General features: G+C 37.6%; 8 protein-coding genes across 13 annotated transcripts in view; 5 read left to right on the plus strand and 3 right to left on the minus strand.

Moving 5' to 3' along the window:
• Nucleotides 1-9,949, plus strand: part of Stv (starvin) — a 32,412-nt gene extending 22,463 nt beyond the window's left edge. For 2 of the 4 annotated variants that reach the window (XM_064060585.1, XM_064060586.1), the window contains exon 2: nucleotides 4,109-6,139. In XM_064060585.1, the coding sequence (XP_063916655.1) occupies nucleotides 4,109-5,569 (1,461 nt within the window). In that variant the 3' untranslated portion in view covers nucleotides 5,570-6,139. Of the gene's footprint in view, nucleotides 1-4,108; nucleotides 6,140-9,058 lie in introns of those variants that run through there. The other 2 variants (XM_064060587.1, XR_010281035.1) reach the window with 2 other exon arrangements.
• On the plus strand, nucleotides 6,178-7,148 carry LOC135132476 (methylglutaconyl-CoA hydratase, mitochondrial-like). The gene is made up of 2 exons (XM_064060590.1): nucleotides 6,178-6,467; nucleotides 6,513-7,148. The coding sequence occupies exons 1-2, from the start codon at nucleotides 6,200-6,202 to the stop codon at nucleotides 7,112-7,114; spliced, it is 870 nt and encodes a 289-aa protein (XP_063916660.1). The 5' UTR covers nucleotides 6,178-6,199; the 3' UTR covers nucleotides 7,115-7,148.
• Nucleotides 7,099-7,871, minus strand: LOC135132478 (phosphomannomutase-like). The gene has a single exon (XM_064060592.1). The coding sequence runs from the start codon at nucleotides 7,861-7,863 to the stop codon at nucleotides 7,135-7,137; it is 729 nt and encodes a 242-aa protein (XP_063916662.1). The 5' UTR covers nucleotides 7,864-7,871; the 3' UTR covers nucleotides 7,099-7,134.
• Nucleotides 9,938-10,958, plus strand: LOC135132475 (methylglutaconyl-CoA hydratase, mitochondrial-like). Its single transcript, XM_064060589.1, has 2 exons — nucleotides 9,938-10,277; nucleotides 10,323-10,958. The coding sequence occupies exons 1-2, from the start codon at nucleotides 10,010-10,012 to the stop codon at nucleotides 10,922-10,924; spliced, it is 870 nt and encodes a 289-aa protein (XP_063916659.1). The 5' UTR covers nucleotides 9,938-10,009; the 3' UTR covers nucleotides 10,925-10,958.
• LOC135132477 (phosphomannomutase-like) lies at nucleotides 10,909-11,691 on the minus strand. Its single transcript, XM_064060591.1, has one exon. It carries the CDS (start codon nucleotides 11,689-11,691, stop codon nucleotides 10,945-10,947), a length of 747 nt encoding a protein of 248 aa, XP_063916661.1. The 3' UTR covers nucleotides 10,909-10,944.
• A 33-nt stretch (nucleotides 11,692-11,724) lies between these two features.
• Nucleotides 11,725-13,584, plus strand: LOC135132473 (N-sulphoglucosamine sulphohydrolase). The gene is made up of 4 exons (XM_064060584.1): nucleotides 11,725-11,821; nucleotides 12,004-12,424; nucleotides 12,465-13,182; nucleotides 13,229-13,584. The coding sequence occupies exons 1-4, from the start codon at nucleotides 11,725-11,727 to the stop codon at nucleotides 13,517-13,519; spliced, it is 1,527 nt and encodes a 508-aa protein (XP_063916654.1). The 3' UTR covers nucleotides 13,520-13,584.
• Nucleotides 13,585-14,219: 635 nt separating this feature from the next.
• On the plus strand, nucleotides 14,220-14,870 carry LOC135132479 (small ribosomal subunit protein mS33). Its single transcript, XM_064060593.1, has one exon. The coding sequence runs from the start codon at nucleotides 14,464-14,466 to the stop codon at nucleotides 14,803-14,805; it is 342 nt and encodes a 113-aa protein (XP_063916663.1). The 5' UTR covers nucleotides 14,220-14,463; the 3' UTR covers nucleotides 14,806-14,870.
• A 4,910-nt stretch (nucleotides 14,871-19,780) lies between these two features.
• Nucleotides 19,781-27,875, minus strand: part of LOC135133085 (inactive rhomboid protein 1-like) — a 114,569-nt gene continuing 106,474 nt past the window's right edge. For all 3 annotated transcript variants that reach the window (XM_064061343.1, XM_064061344.1, XM_064061342.1), the window contains 5 exons: nucleotides 27,815-27,835; nucleotides 27,675-27,763; nucleotides 27,366-27,624; nucleotides 26,182-26,436; nucleotides 19,781-21,567 (listed from right to left, as the gene is read on the minus strand). In XM_064061343.1, the coding sequence (XP_063917413.1) occupies nucleotides 21,133-21,567; nucleotides 26,182-26,436; nucleotides 27,366-27,624; nucleotides 27,675-27,763; nucleotides 27,815-27,835 (1,059 nt within the window). In that variant the 3' untranslated portion in view covers nucleotides 19,781-21,132. The remainder of the gene's footprint in view (nucleotides 21,568-26,181; nucleotides 26,437-27,365; nucleotides 27,625-27,674; nucleotides 27,764-27,814; nucleotides 27,836-27,875) is intronic.

Here is a 27,875-nt window from a genome sequence, read left to right on the forward strand (position 1 = left end):
TTTCTCTTCAATTATTTTCGGATCCTTCGCGAATCACTCGGATACTTCCAGATTCTGTCCGATTTTCTCGGATTCTTTCATATATTCTCGAATTCTCTCGTATTCTCTAGGATTTTTCCAGATTCTCTCTTATTGTCTCGGAATTTGGTCATGGTCATTCTCTTGTATTATTTCGAATTCTCTTATATTCCCCAGAATTCTTTTCGTATTCTTTCGGATTCGTTCGGATCTCCGATTCCCTCGGATTCTGTCGTATCTTTTCAGATTCTTCAGCGTATTATTTCCCATTATGTTGAATTCTTTCGAATTATTTTCTGATTTTCTCCAATTCACTCGGATTCTTCCGGATTCTGTCAGATTTTGTCGGATTCTCTGCGGTCGTCTCAGAATTTGATCGGATTCTCTCATATTCTCGTGCATTCTTCGGGATTCTTTTATATTCTTTGGGATTCTGTTGAATTCTTAAAAATTATTTTAGGATTCTCTTTGATTCACTCGGATTCTTCCGGATTCTGTCAGATTTTCTCGGATTCTTAAGGAATCTTCCGGATTCTCTGCGGTCCTCTCGGAATTTGGTCGGATTCTCTCATATTCTCTTGTATTTTTCTGGATTCTTTTATATTCTTTGGGATTCTGTTGAATTCTTAAGAATTAATTTAGGATTCTCTTTGATTCACTCGGTTTCTTCCGGATTCTCTGCGGTTCTCTCGGAATTTTGTCGGATTATCTCATGTTCTCTTGCATTCTTCGGGATTCTTTTATATTCTTTGGGATTCTGTTGAATTCTTAAGAATTACGTTACGATTCTTTTTGATTCACTCCGATTCTTCCGAATTCTGTCAGATTTTCTCCAATTCTTAAGGAATCTTCCGGATTCTCTGCGGTTCTCTAGGAATTTGGTCGGATTCTCTCATATTCTCTTGCATTCTTCGGGATTTTTTTATATTCTTTGGGATTCTGTTGAATTCTTAAAAATTATTTTAGGATTCTCTTTGATTCACTCGGATTCTTCCGGATTCTGTCAGATTTTCTCGGATTCTTAAGGATTCTTCCGGATTCTCTGCGGTCCTTTCGGAATTTGGTCGGATTCTCTCATGTTCTCTTGCATTCTTCGGGATTCTTTTATATTCTTTGGGATTCTGTTGAATTCTTAAGAATTGTTTTAGGATTCTCTTTGATTCACTCGGATTCTTCCGGATTCTGTCAGATTTTCTCGGATTCTTCCGGATTCTCTGCGGTTCTCTCGGAATTTGGTCGGATTCTCTCATGTTTTCTTGCATTATTCGAGATTCTTTTATATTCGTTGGGATTCTGTTGAATTCTTAAAAAATATTTTAGGATTCTCTTTGATTCACTCGGATTCTGTCAGATTTTCTAGGATATTTTTGCAATCACCCAGATTCTTCTGGATTCTCCCCAATCCTCTCGGAATTTAGCCGATTCTCTTATATTTTCTTGTATTCTCTCATATTTTTTCGGATCCTTTGCGTATTATTTAAGATTCTGTCAAATTCTCTGCAATTGTTTTCATATTCTCTCTGGTTCAGTCGGATAGTTATAGATTCTGCCAGATTTTCTTGGATTCTTTCAGAAACGTCCGGATTGTTTCATATTATTTTGTATTCTTTGAGATTTTTTTCGTATTCTTCCGGATTCTCTCGGATTTAGGATTTTTTCGGATTCTCTTCTATCCTTTCGGATTCTTTTGTATTATTCAGAATTGTGTCTATTTCTCTTTAATTATTTTCGGATCCTCCGTGATTCACTCGGATACTTCCAGATTCTGTCCGATTTTCTCAGATTCTCTCTTATTCCCTCAGAATTTGGTCATTCTCTTGTATTATTTCGAATTCTCTTATATTCTCTAGAATTCTTTTCGTATTCTTTCGGATTCGTTCGGATATCCGATTCCCTCGGATTCTGTCCTATCTTTTCAGATTCTTTAGCGTATTATTTCGCATTATGTTGAATTCTTTCGAATTATTTTCTGATTTTCTCTAATTCACTCGGATTCTGCCGGATTCTGTCAGATTTTCTCGGATTCTCTGCGGTCCTCTCGGAATTTTGTCGGATTCTCTCATATTCTCTAGCATTCTTCGGGATTTTTTTATATTCTTTGGGATTCTGTTGAATTCTTAAAAAATATTTTAGGATTCTCTTTGATTCACTCGGATTCTTTCGGATTCTGTCAGATTTTCTAGGATATTTTTGCAATTACCCAGATTCTTTCAAATTCTCTAGGAGTCTCTGGTATTTTTCCCAGATTCTTCACGATTCTTCCGGATTCTCCCCAATCCTCTCAGAATTTGGCCGATTCTCTTATATTATAAATTCTACCAAATTTTCTTGGATTCTTTCAGAAACGTCCGGATTCTTTCATATTCTCTCATATTCTTTTGGTTCTCTTGTATCCTTTGGAATTTTTTTCGTATTCTTCCGGATTCTCCCAGATTCTGTCCGATTTTGTAGGATTCTTCCAGATTCTCTCTTATCCTCCCGAAATTTGGTCATTGTATTCTTTCGAAATCTTTTTTATTCCCTGGAATTCTTTTCGTATTCTTTTGGATTCGTTCGGAAGGCAAAGTAAACCCCGCCCACCCACCCTGTCTCAAATGGGATAAATTTTTTTAATTGAGAGCCAAACGAGCAGAATTTAATTGCAAAATCCTTATTATTTCTTACAAGAAATTACCATGTAAGACATGTTTTCGAGTACCGTATTATTCAAAAATTATAGTCAACGATTAAACCCCACCCAAACTTGTCCTGATCTAAGTAGTAATGCAGTTTTCATTCGTTGGAAGACCTAGGGGCGGAGCTTAACTGCAAAATCCATGTTTCCTTACAAAAATTTACCATTTTAAACGTGTTTTAAGTTGATAAGAATAAAAAAAATCAACACAATTGAGACGGGGTGGGTGGGTGGGATCTATATTTTACTTTTTTTCTTAATATACATAGTATTCTTTCTTGTAAAGAAATAAGTATTTTGCAGTTAAGCTCCGCCCCTTTGGTTCACGGCGAATAAAAAAAATCATCACAATTGAGATAGGGTGGGTGGGCGGGCTTATAATTTGCCTTAGTGTTTTAATGTGTGTAGACTTCTTTTCACAACTTGAAATTTAAAACATGTTTAAAATATAAAATAATTGCAAAATCCATATTACTTTGCAAAAATGTAGCATTTTAACCATGTTCCAAGTTTCTTGTTGTGAAAAGAGGCTATGTATATTAAGAAAAAAAGGGCACAATGTATGCCCCGCCCACCCGCCCTATCTCAATTCTGATGAACATGTTTTTGAGTATCGTGTTGTTCAAAGAATTTATGTATATTAAGAAAAACACAAGCCAAAAGTTAAGCCCCACCCATAGCCAACCCAAGCTTTATTATGATGAATTTTTCATTCGTTGTCAGACCGAGAGGCGGAGCCTAAATGCAAAATCTATACTTTCCTACATAAATTTACCATTTTAAACATGTTTTACTTTTCTTGTTGTGAAAAGAAGACTACACATATTAAGAAAAAAAGGGCAAAATGTGAGCCCTTTTAGTTATAATACCTAATCTGTTTTTGAGACGAATAGTAATAAATCTTAATGGTCGAGAACTATCTTTAACGATGCATAAGTACTGATAGAAATCTAGAATGTAAGAAAATGATGGCAGCTATTTAAAATATGAGGGTTTCTGTGAATAGGTCATTAAATGGCTAAAATGGACCTCATTATCTCTATCAAAATGTCATTTCGTGGAATTACTTCAGGGGATTTTCCTTCAAGTTGGCAACACTGCACACTACCGCAATTTGATTGGTTGAAAAGCCAACGTCGACGGAACGTAACGGCGAAAGTTAAAAGTTGGTCATTTCGAACGTCATTCCAACGACGTACCAACTTTCAACGGCAAGTGTATAAATCGACCTTTGGTGATTCTATTCTATTCATTACTTAGTAAGCGAAGCAATTGTTTAAAAAACGACTAGATTAAAACTGCGCGCATAAAATGTGTAGATATACCTTTATAGACACCCCGACGCCTTTCATTCTTTCATTTTCACGCTTTCTCACCCCCTTCGTACAAACCCCTAACGTTCCCGTTTTCTTCCAGAGTGGCTTCTCCTTCGACCGCGACGACAGGGACGACCACTTCCGTAGCCAGCTCGACGACATCGCCAAACGCCACCCCGAGCTCGCCGAGCACCTAGACGGCTTCCCGTTCCGCTCAGAGACCCTCGGCCGCCGGCGTCCGCCGCGGCCCGCCGACCAGGACTTCCACCGCTTCGCGAGCAGGCCCTTCGCCTCGGGCCGCTTCGAGCGCTTCGGCTTCCCCTTCAGCGACCCTTTCGACGAGGACCAGCCCCCGCAAACATCGCCGCCGCCGCAACCCCAGCCCGAAGAGGACAAACCCCGGCCGGAGCGCGGCCGCAAGCAGAACATCCAGCAGAGCAACACCGTCGACTTGGGGCAGAAGCAGGAGCCGGTGAATGATAGAAACCAAAGATCGATGTCTGCGCCGCCCCCGGACAACCGCCAGAGATACGTTTCGAGCATCCACATCCCGATCAACCGGGACGGGGGAATGGGAGACATGGGCAAAACGCAGTCGCAGCCGCAGCAGACCCAGGACAAGCCCGTGGAGCGGGTGATTCCTATACACGTAGAGGGGAGAGACGAGCCGGTGGTGCCGAAGCACACGGGGGCGAGCTTCAGCCAGCCGCAGCCCGAGAGGATCTTCGGGCATTCGCCGAGCCACTTTACTCAGTTTGTGGGGAAGCCGCCCCCGGAGAGACAACACGGGGGGTTCGGGCCGGAGGTTAAGAAACAACCACAACCACAGGCGCAGGCGCAGCCCGAGCGACAAGCACCACCGCAGAAGCCCCAAGAGAAGAAGGAAGAGAAGCCGAAGGAAGTCCCTAAGCCCAGCACCCCGATAGATCTCATCCAGCTGATACAGAAGGACGTGTCGGAGTTGATGGGGCAGGTGGAGAAGTTCGACGGGTTGCCCAGGGACAAGCAGTACCTCTACTTGGACGAGATGCTGACTAGGAATCTCTTGAAGTTAGACAATATTGATACTCAAGGCCAGGAGAATATCAGACAAGCGCGGAAGGAAGCGATCAAGTGCATCCAGAGTTGCATCACTATTTTAGAAGCCAAAGCGGCAGCCAACGTTCCAAAACCCCAGGAGAAAATCAGCGAGGACGAGAAAGTGGAGACGAGTCCTCCGACTGAAGGGGAAGTGGAGAAGATGGACGTCGAAGACAAGGAGAAAGTAGAGGAGGTTGAACAGAAAGGGGAGACTGAAGCTAAAGTTGAACCGGTCGTGGAAACAACGGAGACGAATAACCCCCCCGTCGTCGTCGAAGAGAAAATGGAAGTGGCGCCCGAGGTGGTGGCCGCGGAAGACAAACCCCAAGAGAGTCAGGTTAGCGAAACGACGGACGCTAAACCAGACGAAGAGATGCAGGATGAAGAGAAAAAGAGCGACGAGAAGGAAGCGAGTCAAGACGACAGTAGCGACGATAAAAAAGAAAAGAAAAAGGGAAAGAAAAAAGTTGTTAAGAAGTAAATAGATTTATTAATGCCTTATTGTTGATAATCTTGCTTTTACAAAGCGTTAGTTGTAACTAAACTTTTTTTTTTCTTTTAGTGAGACTGATTCGCTTTTAGAAGCTCACTATTTTGTGTAGCGACATGGTTTTATTTGTGTGGTCATTGTTTTGACTGTGATTGATGTTCTTTTCGTTAACCGTCCTTTTATTTATTGTAAATAGATGATTGTACATCGTACAATTAAGACCTGGAGTATTAATTGTGCCATGCATGATTTGTACAAAATAAATTATATTATTAATCGACTCGTCTCATTTGTTGTAAACGCAAGATTATTTTTTAGTCAATAACATTTCATATCAAAGTTTTGGATATTTTACGCACAGTATTTACTTTAACATCAGAAGTTAGCACGCAGGTTGTAAATAAAATACGTATATTATTTATTTTAAATAAAAGCCTTAGCGTAAGAGTTTCCATGTTAAGGATCAGCTTATGTGTGTTCTTGAGATATTAATACCTCAGTTGTGTACATTATTTGTTATTGTTATTTTACTACAGCGCAAATAAATGGTTTTTTACCAAACGCGATCAAACTTTGACCCCTGTAGATAACACCCGAGTAACCTAACCTAACTTTTTGACCATGTTCGCTTTGAGACACTTACAAAAATTACCCAAAAACCCCGTCTACACACACCGAAAAATCTCACAAACCAGCGACTTAGTCACCCAAAACCTCCCCAACTCCGACGAAGGTATCACAGTTTTCGGTTTCAACCGACTCCAACAGAAAAATTCCTTCGGGACGAAGCTAGTCCGGGAATTGCAAAATGCCATCCAGAAAATCAATTTTGATACAACCGCCCGAGTTTTGATCGTTCGGAGTTTAGTCCCTGGGGTCTTTTGCGCAGGTGAGACTTAAAACTAGTTTGAACCCGCTCTAATCTTGTCATCAGGTGCGGACTTGAAGGAACGATTATCCATGCCCCAGGAGCTGGTGGCTCAATTCGTGTCAAATCTGCGCAGTATTATGGACCAAATCCAGAATTTGCCCATTCCGGTCATAGCCGCGCTGGATGGAGTAGCCGTGGGCGGCGGGCTCGAACTGTCACTCGCGTGCGACATTCGAGTGGCCGCCAACGACGCCAAAATGGGTCTAGTAGAAAGCAAACTAGCCATAATTCCAGGGGCTGGAGGTACCCAAAGATTGCCTCGTTTGGTTGGACCATCCATTGCAAAAGAGTTGATTTTCACGGCACGAGTGATCAATGGAGACCACGCCTACAAACTAGGCGTGGTTAACCACGTGGTTCCACAAAACACCAATCGAGATGCGGCTTATCTTAAGTCGCTTGAGCTAGCCAGAGAGATTTTGCCGAACGGGCCTGTGGCGATACGCATGGCCAAGAAAGCCATCAATAGAGGACTCGAAGCTGATTTAAGTACGGGTCTAGCGATAGAAGAAGCCTGCTATGCCCAGGTTATTCCAACGAAAGACCGACTGGAAGGGTTGCAAGCTTTCAACGACAAAAGAAAGCCGAATTACATTGGACAATAATTTTTAATAAACAATGAATCTCATAAGTTGAAAAGTTGCACAAGCTGTTTTCTCGTGTCCTCAGGACTGGTGACTTTGTGTCCGATGGTCCTCGGGTCGTTGAAAATCTCGTGGTCGTTCCCCCCTTCGTCAGTCTTATCCCCGAAAAAGTGTATTTCGTCGAACCCTTCAGTCTCCAGGTGTCGCAAACAGTAAGTCTTGTCCCACCCGTGCGGGAACACGTCGAAGCTAATCTGCCCCCCTATCGCATACGATAACCCAATATCGGGAAACTTTTTCTTGAGGACGTCAATCATGGTCTGCCGCACCTGAAACTCCTTGTCGTACTTCTCAAAACTGTCCCTTTCCTCCTGCGAGCACGACCTTCCAATCGGGCAGATATTCAACATCCCGGACCGGAACTCAATGAAGGTGCCCCTTTTCACGGGTAGAACCACCTTCGCTAAGTATCCTAACGAGAAATTAATAATCGTCTGCAGTTTCTCTTCACCCATGAATTTCTGGATACTTTGTCGTCCCACTTCTTTCCCGAACTTGAACTGCACTAGCCCGTTTTCCGGGAACACGTAGTCAAAGCGGAAGATCATGTCGTCGCCGTTGAGTTGTTCAGCGATTTTCTTGAAGTCTGACCCTCCGACCACGCCCAGGGTGCACAAGGGTTTGATTTTGGTCTGGATGAACTCGTCGAAGGCGGGGTCTATGGTCCGGCGGGCCTTGGTGAGGGTGCCGTCCACGTCGAACAGACACATAATCTTCTTGGGTGTTTTAATTTGATAAGAATAAAAAAAATCAACAAATTGAGATAGGGTGGGTGGGTGGGGTCTATATTTTACTTTTTTTCTTAATATACATGGTATTCTTTCTTGTAAAGAAATAAGTATTTTGCAGTTAAACTCCGCCCCTTTGGTTCACAGCGAATAAAAAAATCATCACAATTGAGATAGGGTGGGTGGGTGGGCTTATAATTTGCCTTAGTGTTTTAATGTGTGTAGACTTCTTTTCACAACTTGAACCTTAAAACATGTTTAAAATATAAAATAATTGCAAAATCCATATTACTTTGCAAAAATGTAGCATTTTAACTATGCCCAATATATGCCCCGCCACCCGCCCTATCTCAATTCTGATGAACATGTTTTTGAGTATCGTGTTGCTCAAAGAATACTATGTATATTAAGAAAACAAACAAGCCAAAAGTTAAGCCCCACCCATATCCAACCCAAGCTTAATTGTGATGAATTTTTCATTCGTTATCAGACCGAGAGGCGGAGCCTAATTGCAAAATCGGTACTTTCCTACATAAATTTACCAATTTAAACATTTTTTACCTTTCTTGTTATTGGAAAGAATACTACACATATTAAGAAAAAAAAGGACAAAATGTGAGCCTTTTTAGTTATAATACCTAATCTGTTTTTGAGACGAATAGTAAGAAAATCTTAATCGTCGAGAACTATCTTTAACGATGCATAAGTACTGATAGGAATCTACAGTGTAGAAAATGATAGCAGCTATTTAAAATATGAGGGTTTCTGTGAATAGGTCATTAAATGGCTAAAATGGGCCTCATTATCTCTATCAAAATGTCATTTTCGTGGAATTACTTCAGGGACTTTCAGCACCCCGATAGATCTCATCCAGCTGATACAGAAGGACGTGTCGGAGTTGATGGGGCAGGTGGAGAAGTTCGACGGGTTGCCCAGGGGCAAGCAGTACCTGTACTTGGACGAGATGCTAACCAGGAATCTCTTGAAGTTAGACAATATCGATACTCAAGGCCAGGAGAATATCAGACAAGCGCGGAAGGAAGCGATCAAGTGCATCCAGAGTTGCATCACCATTTTAGAAGCCAAAGCGGCAGCCAACGTTCCAAAACCCCAGGAGAAAATCAGCGAGGACGAGAAAGTGGAGACGAGTCCTCCGACTGAAGGGGAAGTGGAGAAGATGGACGTCGAAGACAAAGAGAAAGTAGAGGAGGTTGAACAGAAAGAGGAGACTGAAGCTAAAGTTGAACCGGTCGTGGAAACAACGGAGACGAATAACCCCCCCGTCGTCGTCGAAGAGAAAATGGAAGTGGCGCCCGAGGTGGTAGCCGCGGAAGACAAACCCCAAGAGAGTCAGGTTAGCGAAACGACGGACGCTAAACCAGACGAAGAGATGCAGGATGAAGAGAAAAAGAGCGACGAGAAGGAAGCGAGTCAAGACGACAGTAGCGACGATAAAAAAGAAAAGAAAAAGGGAAAGAAAAAAGTTGTTAAGAAGTAAATAGATTTATTAATGCCTTATTGTTGATAATCTTGCTTTTACAAAGCGTTAGTTGTAACTAAACTTTTTTTTTTCTTTTAGTGAGACTGATTCGCTTTTAGAAGCTCACTATTTTGTGTAGCGACATGGTTTTATTTGTGTGGTCATTGTTTTGACTGTGATTGATGTTCTTTTCGTTAACCGTCCTTTTATTTATTGTAAATAGATGATTGTACATCGTACAATTAAGACCTGGAGTATTAATTGTGCCATGCATGATTTGTACAAAATAAATTATATTATTAATCGACTCGTCTCATTTGTTGTAAACGCAAGATTATTTTTTAGTCAATAACATTTCATATCAAAGTTTTGGATATTTTACGCACAGTATTTACTTTAACATCAGAAGTTAGCACGCAGGTTGTAAATAAAATACGTATATTATTTATTTTAAATAAAAGCCTTAGCGTAAGAGTTTCCATGTTAAGGATCAGCTTATGTGTGTTCTTGAGATATTAATACCTCAGTTGTGTACATTATTTGTTATTGTTATTTTACTACAGCGCAAATAAATGGTTTTTTACCAAACGCGATCAAACTTTGACCCCTGTAGATAACACCCGAGTAACCTAACCTAACTTTTTGACCATGTTCGCTTTGAGACACTTTCAAAAATTACCGAAAAACCCCGTCTATACACACCGAAAAATCTCACAAACCAGCGACTTAGTCACCCAAAACCTTCCCAACTCCGACGAAGGTATCACAGTTTTTGGTTTCAACCGACCCCAACAGAAAAACTCCTTCGGGACAAAGCTAGTCCGGGAATTGCAAAATGCCATCCAGAAAATCCATTTTGATACAACCGCCCGAGTTCTGATTGTTCGGAGTTTAGTCCCTGGGGTGTTCTGCGCAGGTGAGACTTAAAACTAGTTTGAACCCGCTCTAATCTTGTCATCAGGTGCGGATTTGAAGGAACGATTATCCATGCCCCAGGAGCAAGTGGCTCAATTCGTGTCAAATCTGCGCAGTATTATGGACCAAATCCAGAATTTGCCCATTCCGGTCATAGCCGCGCTGGATGGAGTAGCCGTGGGTGGCGGGCTCGAATTGTCACTCGCGTGCGACATCCGAGTGGCCGCCAACGACGCCAAAATGGGTCTAGTAGAAAGCAAACTAGCCATAATTCCAGGGGCCGGAGGTACCCAAAGATTGCCTCGTTTGGTTGGACCATCCATTGCAAAAGAGTTGATTTTTACCGCGCGAGTGATCAATGGAGACCACGCCTACAAACTAGGCGTGGTTAATCACGTGGTTCCACAAAACACCAATAGCGATGCGGCTTATCTTAAGTCGCTTGAACTAGCAAGAGAGATTTTGCCGAACGGGCCTGTGGCGATACGCATGGCCAAGAAAGCCATCAATAGAGGACTAGAAGCTGATTTAAGTACGGGTCTAGCGATAGAAGAAGCCTGCTACGCTCAAGTTATACCAACGAAAGACCGACTGGAAGGGTTGCAAGCTTTCAACGACAAAAGAAAACCGAATTACATTGGACAATAATTTTTAATAAACAATGAATCTCATAAGTTGAAAAGTTGCACAAGCTGTTTTCTCGTGTCCTCAGGACTGGTGACTTTGTGTCCGATGGTCCTCGGGTCGTTGAAAATCTCGTGGTCGTTCCCCCCTTCGTCAGTCTTATCCCCGAAAAAGTGTATTTCGTCGAACCCTTCAGTCTCCAGGTGTCGCAAACAGTAAGTCTTGTCCCACCCGTGCGGGAACACGTCGAAGCTAATCTGCCCCCCTATCGCGTACGATAACCCAATATCGGGAAACTTTTTCTTGAGGACGTCAATCATGGTCTGCCGCACCTGAAACTCCTTGTCGTACTTCTCAAAACTGTCCCTTTCCTCCTGCGAGCACGACCTTCCAATCGGGCAGATATTCAACATCCCGGACCTGAACTCAATGAAGGTGCCCCTTTTCACGGGTAGAACCACCTTCGCCAAGTACCCCAGCGAGAAATTAATAATCGTCTGCAGTTTCTCTTCACCCATGAATTTCTGGATACTCTGTCGTCCCACTTCTTTCCCGAACTTGAACTGCACCAGCCCGTTTTCCGGGAACACGTAGTCAAAGCGGAAGATCATGTCGTCGCCGTTGAGTTGTTCAGCGATTTTCTTGAAGTCTGACCCTCCGACCACGCCCAGGGTGCACAAGGGTTTGATTTTGGTCTGGATGAACTCGTCGAAGGCGGGGTCTATGGTCTGGCGGGCCTTGGTAAGGGTGCCATCCACGTCGAACAAACACATAATCTTCTTGGGTGACATTGCGGTTTGAATTTGGCTCCCAAATTGCCAGGAATGAAGATGGAGGCGGCCGGTTTGCTCTTCGTACTGCTGATTTTGGCGCAAAGTTCAGCCGGAAGCGACGACAAACTGAACGTTTTGCTGATTCTGGGTGAGTTTGTTTACGGAGGACACGTCACTGCATTATTTCATTGCGGGGAATTGTGCAATTGAGGAAAGTGAGGTTAGGGGTGCACCATAGGCGGCGCAGCGCACACTCGACTAGGGGTTTTAATATGTTGCGGTGTATTTTGGGTTGCCTATTTTTGACATTTTGTTGATAACTATGTGTAGCTGACGATGGAGGTTTCGAAATGGGTACATACAGGAATAGAATCTGTCAAACACCAAATCTGGATGCTTTAGCCCATAAAAGTCTAATTTTCAACAACGCCTACACGTCTGTCAGTAGTTGCTCCCCCAGCCGCTCCGCTCTGTTAACCGGGATGCCGTCACACCAGAACGGGATATACGGTCTGCACCAGGGTGTTCACCACTTTAACTCGTTCTCGGACGTCAAATCCCTCCCCAATATCCTACGGGAGCACGGAATCGCCACCGGGATAATCGGGAAAAAGGACGTCGGTCCGAAAGACACCTACAAGTTCGACTACGAGCAAACTGAAGAAAACCACTCGGTTCTACAAGTGGGGCGCAACATCACTTTCATGAAACTACTAACCCGCCAGTTTTTGCAAAACTACACCCAACAAAAGTAAACAATTTTGTACAATACACACAATATTGTCTCTCAGGCCGTTTTTCTTGTATGTAGCGTTCCACGACCCTCACCGCTGTGGCCACACTAATCCAGAGTACGGTAATTTTTGTGAAAGTTTCGGGAATGGTGATGAAGGGATGGGTCTAATTCCCGATTGGCAACCCATTTATTACCAGTACGACGAAATCGACTTGCCGTACTTCATCCCGGATACCATCCAGGCGAGGAAAGACGTAGCGGAACAATACACGACAATATCGCGACTGGACCAAGGGGTTGGCTTAATCCTGAAGGAACTCAAGGATGCAGGGTTCGACAACAACACTCTAGTTATATATAGTTCGGATAACGGGATTCCCTTTCCGAACGGACGCACGAACTTGTACGACTCGGGAATCGCTGAGCCGATGTTCATTTCGTCTCCGTTGCATAGAGAGAGATGGAATCAGGTTACGTATTCGTTGACCAGTCTACTCGATGTAGTGCCGACGATTCTTGATTGGTTCGGGATTGACGACAGCAATGACGTCGCACCAATCGAATTAACAGGAAAGAGTCTGTTACCACTTTTAACTAAAGAACCCAAGAATGTGACCAATGAGAGGGTGTTTGCGAGTCACTCGTTACACGAAGTGACCATGTACTATCCCATGCGCATGGTCAGAACCCATCGCTACAAACTAATACACAATTTGAACTACCAAAGCGCGTTTCCGATTGACCAAGATTTCTACATTTCACCCACGTTTCAGGTGAGTTTTATTTCATAATTAGCGACGTTTTCACAATTTTTCCTAGGACATTTTAAACCGCACAATCAACAAAGAAAATACTTATTGGTTCAAAACCTTGAAACAATATTATAACAGACCTGAGTGGGAACTGTACGACTTGAAACATGACCCTGAAGAACTAAACAACTTAGCTGGGAAGCCTGATTACAAAAAAATAATGCAAGACCTCGAGACACAGTTGTATGATTGGCAAAACAAAACTCGCGATCCTTGGATTTGCTCCCCGCACGCCGTTCTCGAAGACAAAGGCGCCTATAAAAATAACCCCCAATGTATGACCCTGGACAATATGTAAATCCCTAACACAAAAATATATTTATTGTCACATTTTCTAAACAATTTATAAAACATCTATATAAATATGGCAATTTTTCGTCACTCTAGAATTTGTGCTAGTTCCATATACAACATTCCCATAAATTAATAACAACGTCTAAAATTCCAACAGATCAACAAATTAATTAAAAGTAGATTTAAAGCAGTTAGTGGTGTAGAATTGACTTGAAGCTTAATCATAGGTGGTTTCATTCCGGTCAACTCTTGAATTTGCCCCTGCGGCTTTTTTGTCTCACAGTCCGCCGCAGTTTACTGATTAGCACGTTGGTGGAGTTCGCCACACCCTCGACGGTGTGTAGATTCACAGCAAGCTCAGTCATCTACGAAACAAAATTAAAAGCGCTCAAGAACGCTATTCGAACCCACCCTTTCCTCGATTTCCTGTATCCTTAGTTGCTTCTGGTGATTGTTATACAACACTTTGAACTGTAACATAAAGCCTGCACACAGCATCAACGTACAAAAAATCAACAAATTATTGGATTGCCGGAAATGCCACATCACAGAAGTAACTCATCTTAAGGACTAGATAACTGCAAAAAAGTCGTGAGTTGGAGTCTGGGATGGCACGCACTCACCTAATCCCGTCTTTAAGACATAACTGAGTAATTTGTAAACAATTAAGGAATTTGGGATAACCTCAAGTTTGACGTTGACGTTGACATTGACGTTTGCGCCGGCAATGCAGGTTTCTACACCAATTACTTTGTAATAATTCGAAATAAAATTGTCCCTGTTGGTTTAATCAAATAAGAGTATTCGAGGATGTGTATTTGTAATAAATTCGTGAGTATTGGTTACGAATAAGCGCATTTTTTGCTGTTTTGGGGTTCGCATAAGTGGCGCCATCTATCACGCCTGTTTACCTAACCTCACTTTTGGTTTCGCTACGAGTCGCTTAAAATGAGTAAATACGCCAAGTACGCCGATTTAACGAAACTTTCCACAGAATACGCCCGCAGGATGTTGCGACTGAGTAATCGAATTTTTGGAGAAGTGGCGCGACCGACGAATTCCAAGTCCATGAAGGTGGTTCGAATGTACAGTGAGAAACCTTTGAATTTGAGGAGAGAAGTCACGCATTATTATCCCCGACACATCGAAACTGGCTGGCTGATGAGGTATTTGAGACACTACGGGCTATATAGGGACGAACATGAAGATTTCAAAGAGGAAATGGAGAGGATGAGGCTGCTTAGGGGCAAGGCGAAGCCGAAAAGACAGCCGGGGGGCAACAAGAAGTGAGCGTAGATTAGGGAGCGTTGTAATGTATAGTGTGTAATAAATTATCGAGAAAAAAGTGGTTTAAATTCGACGTTTTGTATCTAGGGGTTTTGGCTGAGGTTGGTACTACCAGAGAACATAGATAAGCGAATTATGTTGGCAACAGTGTTTGTTTCTAACAAGGAATAAAATTAACTACAATATTTGTTTCAACTTTCGAAATTTTAGTTTGGGGACTTTTCAGTTTAGTCCTATTTATTACTCAATTTTTGGATTTTACAATTTCTCAGTTTTTCAATTTCTAGGTTTTCAGTTTTTCTCTTCAATTTTACGATTTTTAAATATTTCGATTTTTCAATTTTTGACTCTTATAAACTCTTTATTTGTCGATTTTTCAATTGACTGATTGTTCAGGTTTTTGGTTTTTCAATTTTTCTATTTTTTCAGGTTTCGATTTTTCAACTTCACTTTTTTGGTTTTTCGTTTTTCCATTTTTTCTATTTTTTAATTTCTCAGTTTTTGGACATTTCAGTTTTGGGATTTTTCAGTTTACTTATTATTCAATTTTTCGATCTTCCGATTTTGCAGGTTTTTGGTTTTTCAATTTTTCGATTTTTTTAAGGTTTCGATATTTCGACTTCACTTTTTTCATTTTTCGATTTCTCAATTTTTCGATTCTTTAGAGTCTCAGTTTTGGGATTTTTCAGTTCGTCAGTTTTTCTTTCATTTTTCAGTTTTTCGATATTTCAGTTTTGGGATTTTTCAATATTTCCATTTTTGACTTCTGGAATTTTCGATGTGTCGACTTTTTACTTTTTCGATTTTTAAATTTTAGATTTCTCAATTTTTTGGTATTTTAATTTTTCAATATTTAAAATTTTAGATTTTTCGATTTCTCGATTTTTCATTTCAGTTCTTCGATATTTCCGTTTTTCATGTTTGCGAATTTTTCAAATGTTTTGATTTCTTAATCCGTCGATTTTTCGACTTCTCAGTTTTAGATTTTCTGTTTTTCAATAGTCGTTTTTTCAAATTTTCGATTTTTCAATTTTCAAAATCAAAGAACTGAAAAATGGTGAAACTGAAAAATGGAGAAATTGAAAAATTCGGTAACTGAAAATTTGAAAATCGACTACTCCAAAAATCAAAAAGCTGAAAAATTGAAACATCGGAAAATTAAAACTTGAAAAGATCAGAAATCGAGAAGTCGCGAGGTCAAAAAATCGACAAATCGACAATGAAAAACTCAAAAATTCAATAATCGAAATGTCTCACCCGATAAATCGGGAAATCGAGAAATTGGAAAAATTGAATAGTCAAAAATTTGAAAATTCGAAAATATGTACCGAAAAGTAAAATCTTCAATTTTCTGCTTTTCGTTTCGATTTCTTGATATTTCAAGTGTTTCGATTTTTCGGTTTTTCGATTTCCCAATTTTTCGACATTTCAGTTTTGGGATTTTTTCAATTTCTGGATTTTTCAATTCTCCGGTTCTTAAATTTTTCCATATTTTAATTTTTCGTTGTCTTGTTTTGCAGTTCTTCGATTTTTCTACTTCTCAGTATGTATTTCGAATTTTCAATTTTTTTTACTTTTAGACTTTTCAATGTTCTCGATTTTTCAAGATTTTCGACTTTTTAATTTTTCAATTTTTCGATTTTGGGCTATTTTGATTTGTCGATTTTTTAACTTCCCGACAGCTCGATTTTTCGCTCTTTTCAGGTTTCGATTTGTCGATTGTCAAATTTTCCGATTTTTCGATTTGTCAGTTTTTCGAATTCCCAATTTTTCGACATTTCAGTTTTGGGATTTTTAAATTTCTCCATTTTTCAGTTCTTCGATTTGTCTTTTTCATAATTTCGAATTTCGAATTTTTTAATGTTTTGATTTCTCGATCTTTCGATTTTTGAACTCCTCGGTTTTAGATTTCTCAATTTTTTGGTATTTCAATTTTTTAATATTTAAAATTTTAGATTTTTCGATTTCTAAATTTTTCATTTCAGTTCTTCGATATTTCAGTTTTTCAAGTTTTCGAATTTTTCAAATGTTTTGATTTCTTAAACAATCGATTTTTCGACTTCCTTGTTTTAGATTTTCTGTTTTTCAATTGTCGTTTTTACAAATTTTCAAATTTAACAATTATAAACTGTCAATTTTTCGATTTTTCAATTAATCGATGTTTTGATTTTCCCATTTCTTGACTTTCGAGGGTTTCGATATTCCTGTTCTTCAATTCTTTAATTTTTCGATTTTTCATGTTTTAGTATTTTTAAGGTTTTGATTTTTTGACTTCACTTTTTGGATTTTTCGATTGCTCAATTTTTGGACTTTTTAGGTTCTCAGTTTTGAAATTTTTCAATATTTCGATTCTTCGACATTTCAATTTTACTTCTTCGATTTTTCGATTTTTGGTTTTTTAAATTTTAGATTTTTCAATCTGTTGATATTTTAATTTTTTAATATTTCTTAATCTTTCGATTTTTCGACTTCCTGGTTTTAGATGTTCTGTTTTTTATTTTGGCCGATTTCGGTTTCTCAGTTTTTCCAGTTTTCCATTTTTTTGTTTTTTAATTTTTCCGCCTTTCCAATTTTTCAACTTTTAACTTTTTGTTTGTCGATTTCTCTACTTTTCGATTTTTCGACTTCATCACTTTTCGATTTCTCGTTCTTTGAATCTTTCAATCTCCCAATTTTTCAATTTTTCGAATTTTTAAGTTTTTTGATTTTTCGATATTGATTGTCAATTTCTCAATTTATAAATTGTTCAATTTTTAACTTTTCGATTTTTCAATTAATCGATGTTTTGATTTTCCCATTTCTTGACTTTCGAGTGTTTCGATATTCCCGTTCTTCAATTCTTTAATTTTTCGATTTTTCAGGTTTTTGATTTTTTATTTTTTTAAGGTTTCAATTTTTCGACTTTACTTTTTGGATTTTTCGATTGCTCAATTTTTCGACTTTTTAGGTTGTCAGTTTTCGGATTTTTCAGGTTTTCCATTTTTCAGTTTTTCGATATCTCAGTTTTGGAATTTTTCAATATTTCGATTCTTCGACATGTCGATTTTTGACTCCTGGATTTTTCGATTTTACTTCGATTTTTCAATTTTTCGATTTTTAAATTTTAGATTTTTTATTTTTTTTAATTTTAGATTTTTCTAATTCTCGATTTTTCAGTTCAGTTCTTCGATATTTGAATTTTTCAAATGTTTCGATTTCTTAATCTTTTGATTTTTCGACTTCCCGGTTTTAGATTTGCTGTTTTTCAATTGTCATTTTGTCAAATTTTCGATTTTTTGATTTTTCAAATTTGACTTTTATAAACTCTCAATTTTTCGATTTTCCTGTTCTTTAATTTTTTGATTTTTCAGGTTTTTGATTCTTCAATTTTTCGATTTTTTAAGGTTTCTATTTTTTGACTTCGCTTTTTGGATTTTTCGATTTTTCAATATTTCAATTCTTCGGCTTTTTTATTTTTGACTTCTGGATATTTCGATGTATCTACCTGTTTACTTTTTCGATTTTTCTATTTTTGGATTTTTAAATTTTAGATTTTCCAATCTTTTGATATTTTGATTTTTCAATATTTCTTAATCTTTCGACTTTTCGACTGCCTGGTTTTAGATGTTCTGTTTTTCAATTTTTCGATTTGTTAATTTTTCATTCCCGATTTAGCGGGATTTGATTGTTTAGGTTTTCGATTTATCAGTTTTTCCAGTTTTCCATTTTTTTTTATTTTTACGCTTTTCCAATTTTTCAACTTTTAACTTTTTCAAATTTTCAATTGTTTTTTCAATTATCAAAGTTTTCAATTTCTCAAGTTTTAACATTATAATTTTTAAATTTCTCGGTGTGTCAAATTTCGTTTTTTCTATTTTTGATTTTAAATTTTGCAATTGTTTGATTTTTCTGTTTTTTAAATTTTCAGTTTTTTCATTTTTAAGGTTACAATTTTTCCTTTTCCAACTGTTGACCTTTTAATTATTCGATTTTGAGTTTCTTCATTTTTGCAGTCCTTCGATTTCTCAAATTTTAAATTTCTCAATGTTTCTTTTTCGATTTTTTAAAATTTCAGTTTTAATAAGTTTGTTCTTTTGTTGAAAAATTAAAAAATGAAAAATTAAAAATAAAGCACTTCCAAATATGCAATTCCACGTTGTTTCGTTTCTTCGATTTTTTATTTTCTCAATTCGAGATTTTTGAATTTTTGTTTTTACATTTTTCGATTTCTCGATTTTTTAGTTTTTCGATTTTCATTATGGTTATTTTTATTTTTCAGTAAAATTTTTGTATGTTTCGATTTTTTAATTTGCAGATATTTTAATTTTTCGATTTTCCATCTTTTTACAATTTTTCGTTTTTTCGATTTTTCAATTTCTCAATTTTTAATTTATCACTTTTTCAGGTTTCAAAGTTACAAACTTTCGATTTTACGTTTTTATTTTTTTTTTCAAATTTACAATTTTCTAATTGTTTCATTTTTAAATTTCCCGATTTTTAATTTTTCACGTTTTTCAAATAATTATTAGGATTTTTTAGTTTTCCGGTTTTAATTTTAAAATTTTTGTATTATGAAATTAATTTTTTCCGCTTTTCCAATTTTTCAACTTTTAACTTATTTTTCAGTTTTTCGATTTTCCAGTTTTTCGATGTTTCGATTATTAGATTTTTCGATTTTTCGATTATTTTAATTTTTTCTTTTTTTTTGTCACTGTTAATATCGAAAACAACCACAAAAATTGTCACTAAAAACATTTAAAAATTCATACAGTGTTTCTAAAACATTTTCCCGGAAAAATCCATTGGGTTATTACGATTTCAACAATATTCTTAGTTTAAGACGTTTTGCGCTTGTCTTTGGCGGTTGAGGACTCCAATGTCAATAAGGGTGGTTTTGCAAAATCAGCACACGTTTCGTGCATAGGCAGTGGCGTAGAGTAAAATCGGGATTAAATTAAAAAAAAAAGGGTAAAGAAGACACTTGTGTCAGTTATGTGCAGAAGTAATTTATTATATTATTATAATGTTAAGGCTTGGTCTTAGTGATAACACCTGATTTTATAATATTACAATGTAACTGTACAATTGTTGAAACGTAATATAATCGTCAGTCGTAATACACAATGCAACGTCTGTTTGGAAAACGATCAAGACGGCCCTGTCGACCGACTGATTTCGGTAAAAAGCGTTACAAAAGTCGTAAATTTATCATCCGAAAAGAACCAGCGCAACTTTTGTACAATTGCAGTGTACATTGATATTGAATATCAGTCAAAATGTCAAAAAATCAAAGCCTACACAAATATAAATAGCTACTGTAGTTATAAAATCGATTTACATCACTGGCTATGATACGGACAAAATTCAAATGCTCGAGGAGATCACATGATGGATTCGTCAAAAATCGAAACGAGAGCAAGACCATGCGGTTGGGGCAAACGATAAACGCAACTCTACAGACGTTACGATCATTACATTATAATATATATCGTGGGTAGTCGGCTCGGCCGATCTCGGCAACGTTCGCCAAACCGAGAAGACGAAGCACAAATGATTTCGAATTTTGGCAATTTTGTTAGAATATCGTCGGAACGTTGGCGGGCCGGCCGGTGGGGGTGTGCGCGTCGCGCACACCGAAACGCAGCACCCGGTCATGGGTCCGGGTACAGGTATCGAGTATGGGCTCGCCGCCCCCCTTGGATACAACAAAGTGAAGTTTTTATGTAGACAAATAAAGACTTTTATCTCAGAGGGGTAATCTTACAAAAATTAACATTAACACCACCATACTGCGTATATACACATCATCCATGCTTATATAATTTATACAGAGTTTCTATAGTAGTGATGAAAATATCTCTTGATAAATTTATAATTAAACACATATAAATGAGTCTATTGTAAATGGTTACATATCCATCGATCTGCCGGTCGCTGTTTGCTTCAATAAGTTCGGGGATGCCCCCTGAGGGTGATCCCAGCACGAAAGGGTAAAAACAGAACCGAATGCCTAAACGAGTAAACATGAAAGGGCACTTTTTGGTAACTCCATGAAGCAAACATCCAAGCTTGTTCGGGTAAACGTCGGAACCAAGCCAAAGCGAACCGAGTTCATTGTAGCTGAGTTTCGTTGCCAACATAAACAAATTCATTGCACATATCTTAAAATGAACGTCTTAAATATACCGATATAGTCTGTATCACATGTTTTAAATCGCAGTTTCTGCACTGTCTTGTATTATCACAACACCACTTTCCACCGCGCCGCGTCAGGTCAGGGTAAAACCAAAAGCAACAAAACCCATCGAACACAACAAAACTCAAAACGGTTACAAACCGTGAAATCTTTCGTCATACTACGGGCTCCTCCCGCTTGAAGTGGATGTTCTGCGAGGCGCAGAAGTCCCGCGTGAAGGGGATGCAGTTGAAGTACGAGCAGATCTTGCAGTCGTACACGGGAATGAAGTAGAAGAGCCGCACCAGCGAGATGAAGAGGAACCCGGCGGATAGCAAGCAGACCCAGATCAACACGACCTTCTTCCGCCTCTCGTACGCCCCGAACGAGATGAACGGCAGCAGGGCGTACGACAGAATGAAACCGAAGACGAAGCCGAAGAGGTGGGCGTAGTTGTCGACCCAGGGCAGCAGACCGATGAGGAAGAGGAGCAGAGTGATGGAGAGGAGCTTGCACAACGCCTGGGTGGGGTGCTTGAGCAGAGGCCACGCGTTCAGCACCTCCACGATCAAGCACGCCAGCAGACCGAAGTGCGAGCCGGCGGGGCCCACCTGCAAGACGCATTCGCAAGTGCAAGGATGAAAAAACGACAACACAATTGACGTGACCATTGTTTAAGTATATTATAGTTGGACAACCTATACGGACAATCACTTTACCATGTAGAAAAGAATGAATATATATTTTACATCTCACTCGCTTCACTATGAAGTGGCGGTACCTTACGAAAGGGGGTAAAAATAGTCCGTAAGCACGTGATGTCGATAAGGTAGTAAACGGACGTATTAATCACTACGTTGTACGGGGAGCAGTCACAAAATAAGCAAACGTACGTGTTGAAGACTTTACATATATGTAATATATGTATATGTAGTGCATACCTGTTTCAAGGTTAAGGTAACAAAAATTTAATATTATCGCAGTATACCTTCTTACGTATTTTTTTCATTAGCAGTAGTCAAATCATTAAATACATATTATCTTTGAAACTAAAATGCATTTTATCCTAAGATTGCATCACAAAATATTCATCACCATTTAAATATATACGATTTAGACATCAAGAAATAAATTTAAAATTGCAAAAATTATATCTAGCAGACTTAAAACAGCCTTAAATGTGTCTTGTATGTACGTGCTTATCAGTATGTAGGCATTTTAACGCACAGCAATTATCGTTCTTTATGAGTAATGACTGATGACTACTGTGACACAGTAAATCCTCGAAATCGAAAATTTAAAACACTAAAAAATTCAAATATGGAAAAATTGTACAATCGAGAAATCGAAACATAAAAGAATCAAAAAAATAAAAATTGGAAAATCTAAAATTTAAAAATCGAGAAATTGAACAATCAGTTAATTCAAAAATCGAAACATCGAAAAATAAAAAAAAATTGGACAATCGAAAATTTAAAAATTCCGAAAATTGAAAAATTGAAATATAGAAGAACTGAAAACTCAAAAAATCGAAAAAAATTAATAATTTAAAAATTGAAAAGTTAAAATTGAGAAATCGAAAAACTGAAAAATCACAAAATTGAACGAAATATCAAAAAATTAGGAAATTAACAAATTGAGAAACAGAAAAGTCAAATAAGCAGAGTCTAAAAATCGCAAACTTAAAAAATCGAAAAAGTGAAAAACAAAAACCTAAATAATAGAAAAATTGAAGAACTGAAGAACTGAAAAATCAACGAATCGAGAAGTCGAATTGGACAATTGAAAAATCGGATAAACCAAAAATCGAAACATCGAAAAATCGAGAAACCGAAAAGCAAAAAATCGAAAAACCAACAAATCGAAAAATCGAAACATTGTAAAATTCAAAAATTGAGACATCGAGAAATCGAAAAATCAAAAGACAAAAAATCGAGGAGTCGAAAAATCGAGAAGTCGAAAAATCAAAAAATTGAGAAACCGAAATAGGCCAAAATCGAAAAATCGAAAACTTAAATATGGAAAAATTGATAAAGCGAGAGATTGAATAATCAAAACATCGAAACATCCGAATGTCAATAAATTGAGATCTCAAAAAATTTAAAAATTCGGAAATTTAAAAAATTAAAATATAGAACTGGAAACTCGAGAAACCGAAAAATCGAGAAATTTAAAAATTAAAATACGGAAAAGTTGAAAAATTGAGAAATTGAAATAAAAAACAAAAAACTGAAAATCCAAAAATAAAAAATAGAAAAATCTTGAAGTCGAAAAATGAAAGAATCGAAGTATTGAAAAATATCAAAACTGAAAGAAATATCAAAAAATTGAGAAATCGACAAACCAATAAAGCGAAGTCGGAAAATCGAAGAATTGAAGAACTGAAAAATCGAAACTTTGAGAAGTGGGAAAATCAAAAATAGATTAATTGAGAAATCAGAAAACTGAAAATTTAACGCAAAAATTTGAAAAATTGAAAAATTGAAAAATCGGGACATTGAAAAATTGGAAAATCCAGAAATTGAAAAGCTCAGAAGAAAAAAATCGAAAAACCGAAAAACCCAAAAATCGAAACATCGAAAAATTCAAAGACTGAGACTTCGAGAAATCGAAAAATCGGAGGATCGAGAAATTGAGGAGTCGGAAGCCGAAAAGGAAAGTTAAAAATTGAAAAATTGAAAAATTGAGAAATTGAACAATCAAAACAACGAAACATCTGAATTCGATAAATTGAGAAAATAAAAATTTGAATAATAGAAAAATTTTAGAAAAGAAAAACTGGAAAATCGAAAATTAAAATTAAAAAAATCGAAAAATTGAAAAATTGAAATATAGAAGAACTGAAAACTCGAGATATCGAAAAACCTAGAATTTAAAAAAATGAAATATTAAAACATCGAGAAGTTTAAAAATTGAGAAATCGAAGCATTAAACAGTCGCAGAATTGAAAAATCTAAAGTTTACAATAAATTGAAAATTCAAAAAGTAAAAAATCGAGAAATCAAAAAAATCCGTCAATTCAAAAATCGAAAAGTCGAAAAATTGAAATATTGAAAAATCTCATAACTGAAAGAAATATTCAAAAAATTGAGAAATGAAAAAATTGGAAAACTGAGAAATCGAAAATCTAAAAAAGCAAAATTGAAAAATCGTAATCTTAAAAAATCGAAAAATTGAAGAATTGAAGATGTGAAAAATCTAAACTTTAGGAAGTCCAGAAATGGAGAAATAAAAAAAAATACTTTAGAAATCGGCAAACTGAAAATTTAGAAACGTGAAAATTTGAAAAATTGAAAAATCGAAATATTTAAAAACCGTAAAATTGAAGAGGACAAAAATTGAGAAATCGTATCATTGAAACATCGAAAGATTGAGAAATCGAAAAATAAAAAAATCAAGAAATAGAAAATTTAAAGAATGGAGGAATCGGAAAAGCCCAAAATTGAAATATTGAAAAATTGAGACATTTAAAGTTGAAAAATGGAGAAATCGACAAGACGAAAAATCCCAATAGCGTATTTAGGTATAAATCACAAGATCAGGACTATTCTACTTTTTAAAATTTAAATAACATTATAAATTGGAAAACGTTGATTTTTTTTTCCAAAAATCTTGACGTCTAAGCTGAAAACTCGACACGGATGCATAAACCGTAAACGGGGCGAAACTACAATTTTACTATTGTAAAATTTGACAAATTTTGGAGAGCGTAATTTGATAATACAATTTGAAATGTAAATTTTGTCATTCGGGAACATTATGTATTAAATTGTTAAGATGTTCAAGAACTTTGTTCACTTATTCGTTGTAAAGTCCAATGGTCGAAATGGGTTAGTTCTTCGTAGTGGATGTGTATTAGATCAACTCTAACGAATATCGGTTTATAGATAAATCGCTTAAAGCCGATATTGGCCTGAGTGTGCTTTGGTCTGTAGATCAAACAAGTTCTCAGGTGACGAAAAATTGCATGTGGAGGGAGACTTCGGATTACAAATCGTGCCAAGAAAGACATATTTGGGAGAGATGGATTTTCATGTGCTTGACTAGCGGTAATTTTAAATTGTTTGCTGTCGTTCGCGAAGTGAAGAACACAATTAATAAATCATCCCATCGGTTGAAGAACGTTGGGTCGGTGCACTGATGTCGATGTTATATCCCGAGAGGGGCCCAATACACCCAATAAAATCGAACAGACAAAATAAAGCTTCAAACATGATTATATTTTTACTAAAATTCTGAAGTTTATAAACTGCACATTTTATTTCTTTATTTATTTATTTTATCTTGTTTTCGAACTATAATAAACATTTCAAACAATGTCCGTAACTTATTTTAATGTAAATTATATTCATGTGGTTAACAAAATCAGATGTAATATTAGTGTGATTTTGACCTTATTCTAGATTTTATTACAGCAGAACGGCGTATCCTTTTTAAATTTTAGAAGTTACGGAAACTAGTTCAAGAAACAATTAGCTATCTCGTATTTTTTTAACAAAATCTACCAAAATGTCGGATAACAGCAATTGTTTTTCATAGAAACAAACAGTCTTCAAAGCAGCCTTTAACAACTCGATATTACAAACATGCCTCTAAAGTTCTTAATGCGTTTTTTTCTCTCTTGTAATTATTTGTAATGTTAACGCCGAAAGTTTATGTCATTCTGTTATTTACTTTGAACATATATTTTCATTTTGTGTTAATATTTTTGTAAAACCACGAATCTACATTTTACTTAAAATCTTGTTTTACTTTAATCTTGTAAAACTAAACAATTATACCAGTTTAAAAACCCTTGGAAAGTTTCTGTCAGTCTTCAGATATAGTCAAATAAAAATAGGAGTCAAATGCATTTAAATTAAATTCTTTCGTATCACGTTACAACGCGTTGCTTCATATTTTTTATGTCAAGCATATTTTCAGATTTTGTACGTATATGTTTATACACATTACTGTTTACGGAACAATGTTAATTATGGATTTATGGATAACTCCTCGTATAAGAGCAGAGTGAAGGGTGTTTGCCTTTGCTAATGTTTGATGGCGCCATCTGATGTAGAGTAAAATAAACCTAATACGTTGGCTCACTGTAGTGAAAATGTGCGTTGACGAAAAATTTGTCCCACGCCCCCTGGATTCCTTGTCCTAAAGCTCACTATTTAGGCGAAGTAAAATTTGTATTAGGTTGTCCAACTATAATATACTTAAACAATGACGTGACTTACGTCGGCTCGATACGGCACGAAGATGGCGCTGGCCAGGTTGCCCGCCGCACCTGAGCCGATGTAGATGATGGCGATGCGGAGGCTGCCGGTGAGCTTCTCGAGGTCGCGCATCAAGAAGTACTGGATGAGGATGGTCACGACCAGGTGGAGTTTGCCGGCGTGGAGAAACAGCGAGCTCCAGACCCTATAGAACTGATCGGGCGTTTCGGGGAAATAGAACGGCAGCATTCCGCACACGTCGTTGAGGCAAGACACCTGCGAAATTTATCATAAAGGCAGGCCGAAGTTTCGCAATAAAAATTTGATGGTGTATTTTGTTCCTTAATTAAATCCCGACGCTTCCCGAGAATATTAATTAATGTACGTAGTTTTTGACTGACGTGGAGTTTGTTTGCGCTCGAAAACAATTGCGGCGTAGCCGGGGGCTATGGTCGAATTTTGAAGGCGCGGAATTATTTATTACGATTGGGGTTGTTGGCTTGAAAAATTTACTGTTTACATGATTTCTGCATTTACCGTTCCATAAAAGTTACAGGGGTTCGGAAATTGACGGCGATCGATTAGATGTGACGTGGCTGGACGATATCTTTGACTCGGAACAAAAAAAAGTTAATTTCGTTGCACGATTCGGATTTGATGTCGCCTGTTTTATCGTCCATGAAAGCGTAGGAGCTTTTTAATTTGCAAAAAGTTGTATCGTCTTTTAGAGAACTTGTTGAATTTTAAATTATCTGTCAGTGTATTTAAAACTTTTTTTATTTAGGACGAGCTTAAATAGCAATAACGTGAACTTTTCATGGTTGATTTGGCCCAACTTTCCGTCTTGTAAATCCGCAACGGCGATATTTTTCACACGCGTTTGATATAATTAAAGTATCGATGGAACGTTACTCGCTCAAGTCGCACAGTCAAAACAACTTTTTATGGATCGCAGAGGCGTTCTAGAACTTTTAATGAAAACTCGAAAGTACTTTCAAATCATAGTAAAAATCCAGCTGACGCACTAAATTAACTTTTAAACAAACTTATTTCTATAAATCACGAAACAAAACACAACAAAAAGCGCGAAAAATTCATTTAAGTTCATTATATTCAAAGCGCGACTGGAAACACAGTGTTAAAATGGCACAGTCGGTAGGATTAGCCAACTTGGCTAGTCTGTATGTAAATTAAGGCCACTTTACCTGTGAACACAATGACGCCTCCTCGTGAAACGTCCCCCGCACGAAGTCGCAATACTCTTTCGTCGTTATTTTACACTGTCCCTGAATTCCTATACAGCACGGATGACCGATGACCTCACAAATCATATGCTCGGCGCTTTTGTCCCTGCTTCCACTACGCTTCGTGGAGAAAGCCGTGTTAGTTTTGCGACAAATCGGCCATTTTGTGATGTCGTCGGGCCATTCGTAGGGGTGCACGTTGGCAGGTGCGTCGCAAAATCTAAACGAAAAAATTCGATCAAGGTTCGACGCGTCGTTTAACATACGTACTTCGGGTCCAGTCCACACACGGACCCCGAGATTCGGCCGCCCGGGCCGGCGTCCCCGGCGCTCCATTTTTTCCACTTTGGAATGTTTTTCTGGGGAAAAAGAGCTGTATAGAGGAGAAGGTAATAACGTCGCAGGCTTACCGATGGTCGTAATCCTCTCAACTGAAGGAAAGCCAAACACAAACACACATTTATTAGAGTC

Source organism: Zophobas morio, unplaced genomic scaffold (genome assembly GCF_036711695.1).
Source record: "Zophobas morio isolate AGI-343-1 ecotype UQ-CSIRO unplaced genomic scaffold, CSIRO_AGI_Zmor_V1 ptg000021l, whole genome shotgun sequence".
NCBI lineage: Eukaryota > Metazoa > Arthropoda > Insecta > Coleoptera > Tenebrionidae > Zophobas > Zophobas morio.

What these genes read in the sequence shown, in the direction of transcription:
- LOC135132476 (XM_064060590.1), top strand. Translation starts at nt 6,200, where the DNA reads ATGTTCGCTTTGAGACACTTACAAAAATTACCCAAAAACCCCGTCTAC. An exon ending in CCCTGGGGTCTTTTGCGCAG is followed by an intron (nt 6,468 to 6,512) that starts GTGAGACTTAAA and finishes TCTTGTCATCAG; the next exon opens with GTGCGGACTTGAAGGAACGA.
- LOC135132478 (XM_064060592.1), bottom strand. Translation starts at nt 7,863, where the DNA reads ATGTGTCTGTTCGACGTGGACGGCACCCTCACCAAGGCCCGCCGGACC.
- LOC135132475 (XM_064060589.1), top strand. Translation starts at nt 10,010, where the DNA reads ATGTTCGCTTTGAGACACTTTCAAAAATTACCGAAAAACCCCGTCTAT. An exon ending in CCCTGGGGTGTTCTGCGCAG is followed by an intron (nt 10,278 to 10,322) that starts GTGAGACTTAAA and finishes TCTTGTCATCAG; the next exon opens with GTGCGGATTTGAAGGAACGA.
- LOC135132477 (XM_064060591.1), bottom strand. Translation starts at nt 11,691, where the DNA reads ATGTCACCCAAGAAGATTATGTGTTTGTTCGACGTGGATGGCACCCTT.
- LOC135132473 (XM_064060584.1), top strand. Translation starts at nt 11,725, where the DNA reads ATGAAGATGGAGGCGGCCGGTTTGCTCTTCGTACTGCTGATTTTGGCG. An exon ending in CAAAACTACACCCAACAAAA is followed by an intron (nt 12,425 to 12,464) that starts GTAAACAATTTT and finishes ATTGTCTCTCAG; the next exon opens with GCCGTTTTTCTTGTATGTAG. An exon ending in ACATTTCACCCACGTTTCAG is followed by an intron (nt 13,183 to 13,228) that starts GTGAGTTTTATT and finishes AATTTTTCCTAG; the next exon opens with GACATTTTAAACCGCACAAT.
- LOC135132479 (XM_064060593.1), top strand. Translation starts at nt 14,464, where the DNA reads ATGAGTAAATACGCCAAGTACGCCGATTTAACGAAACTTTCCACAGAA.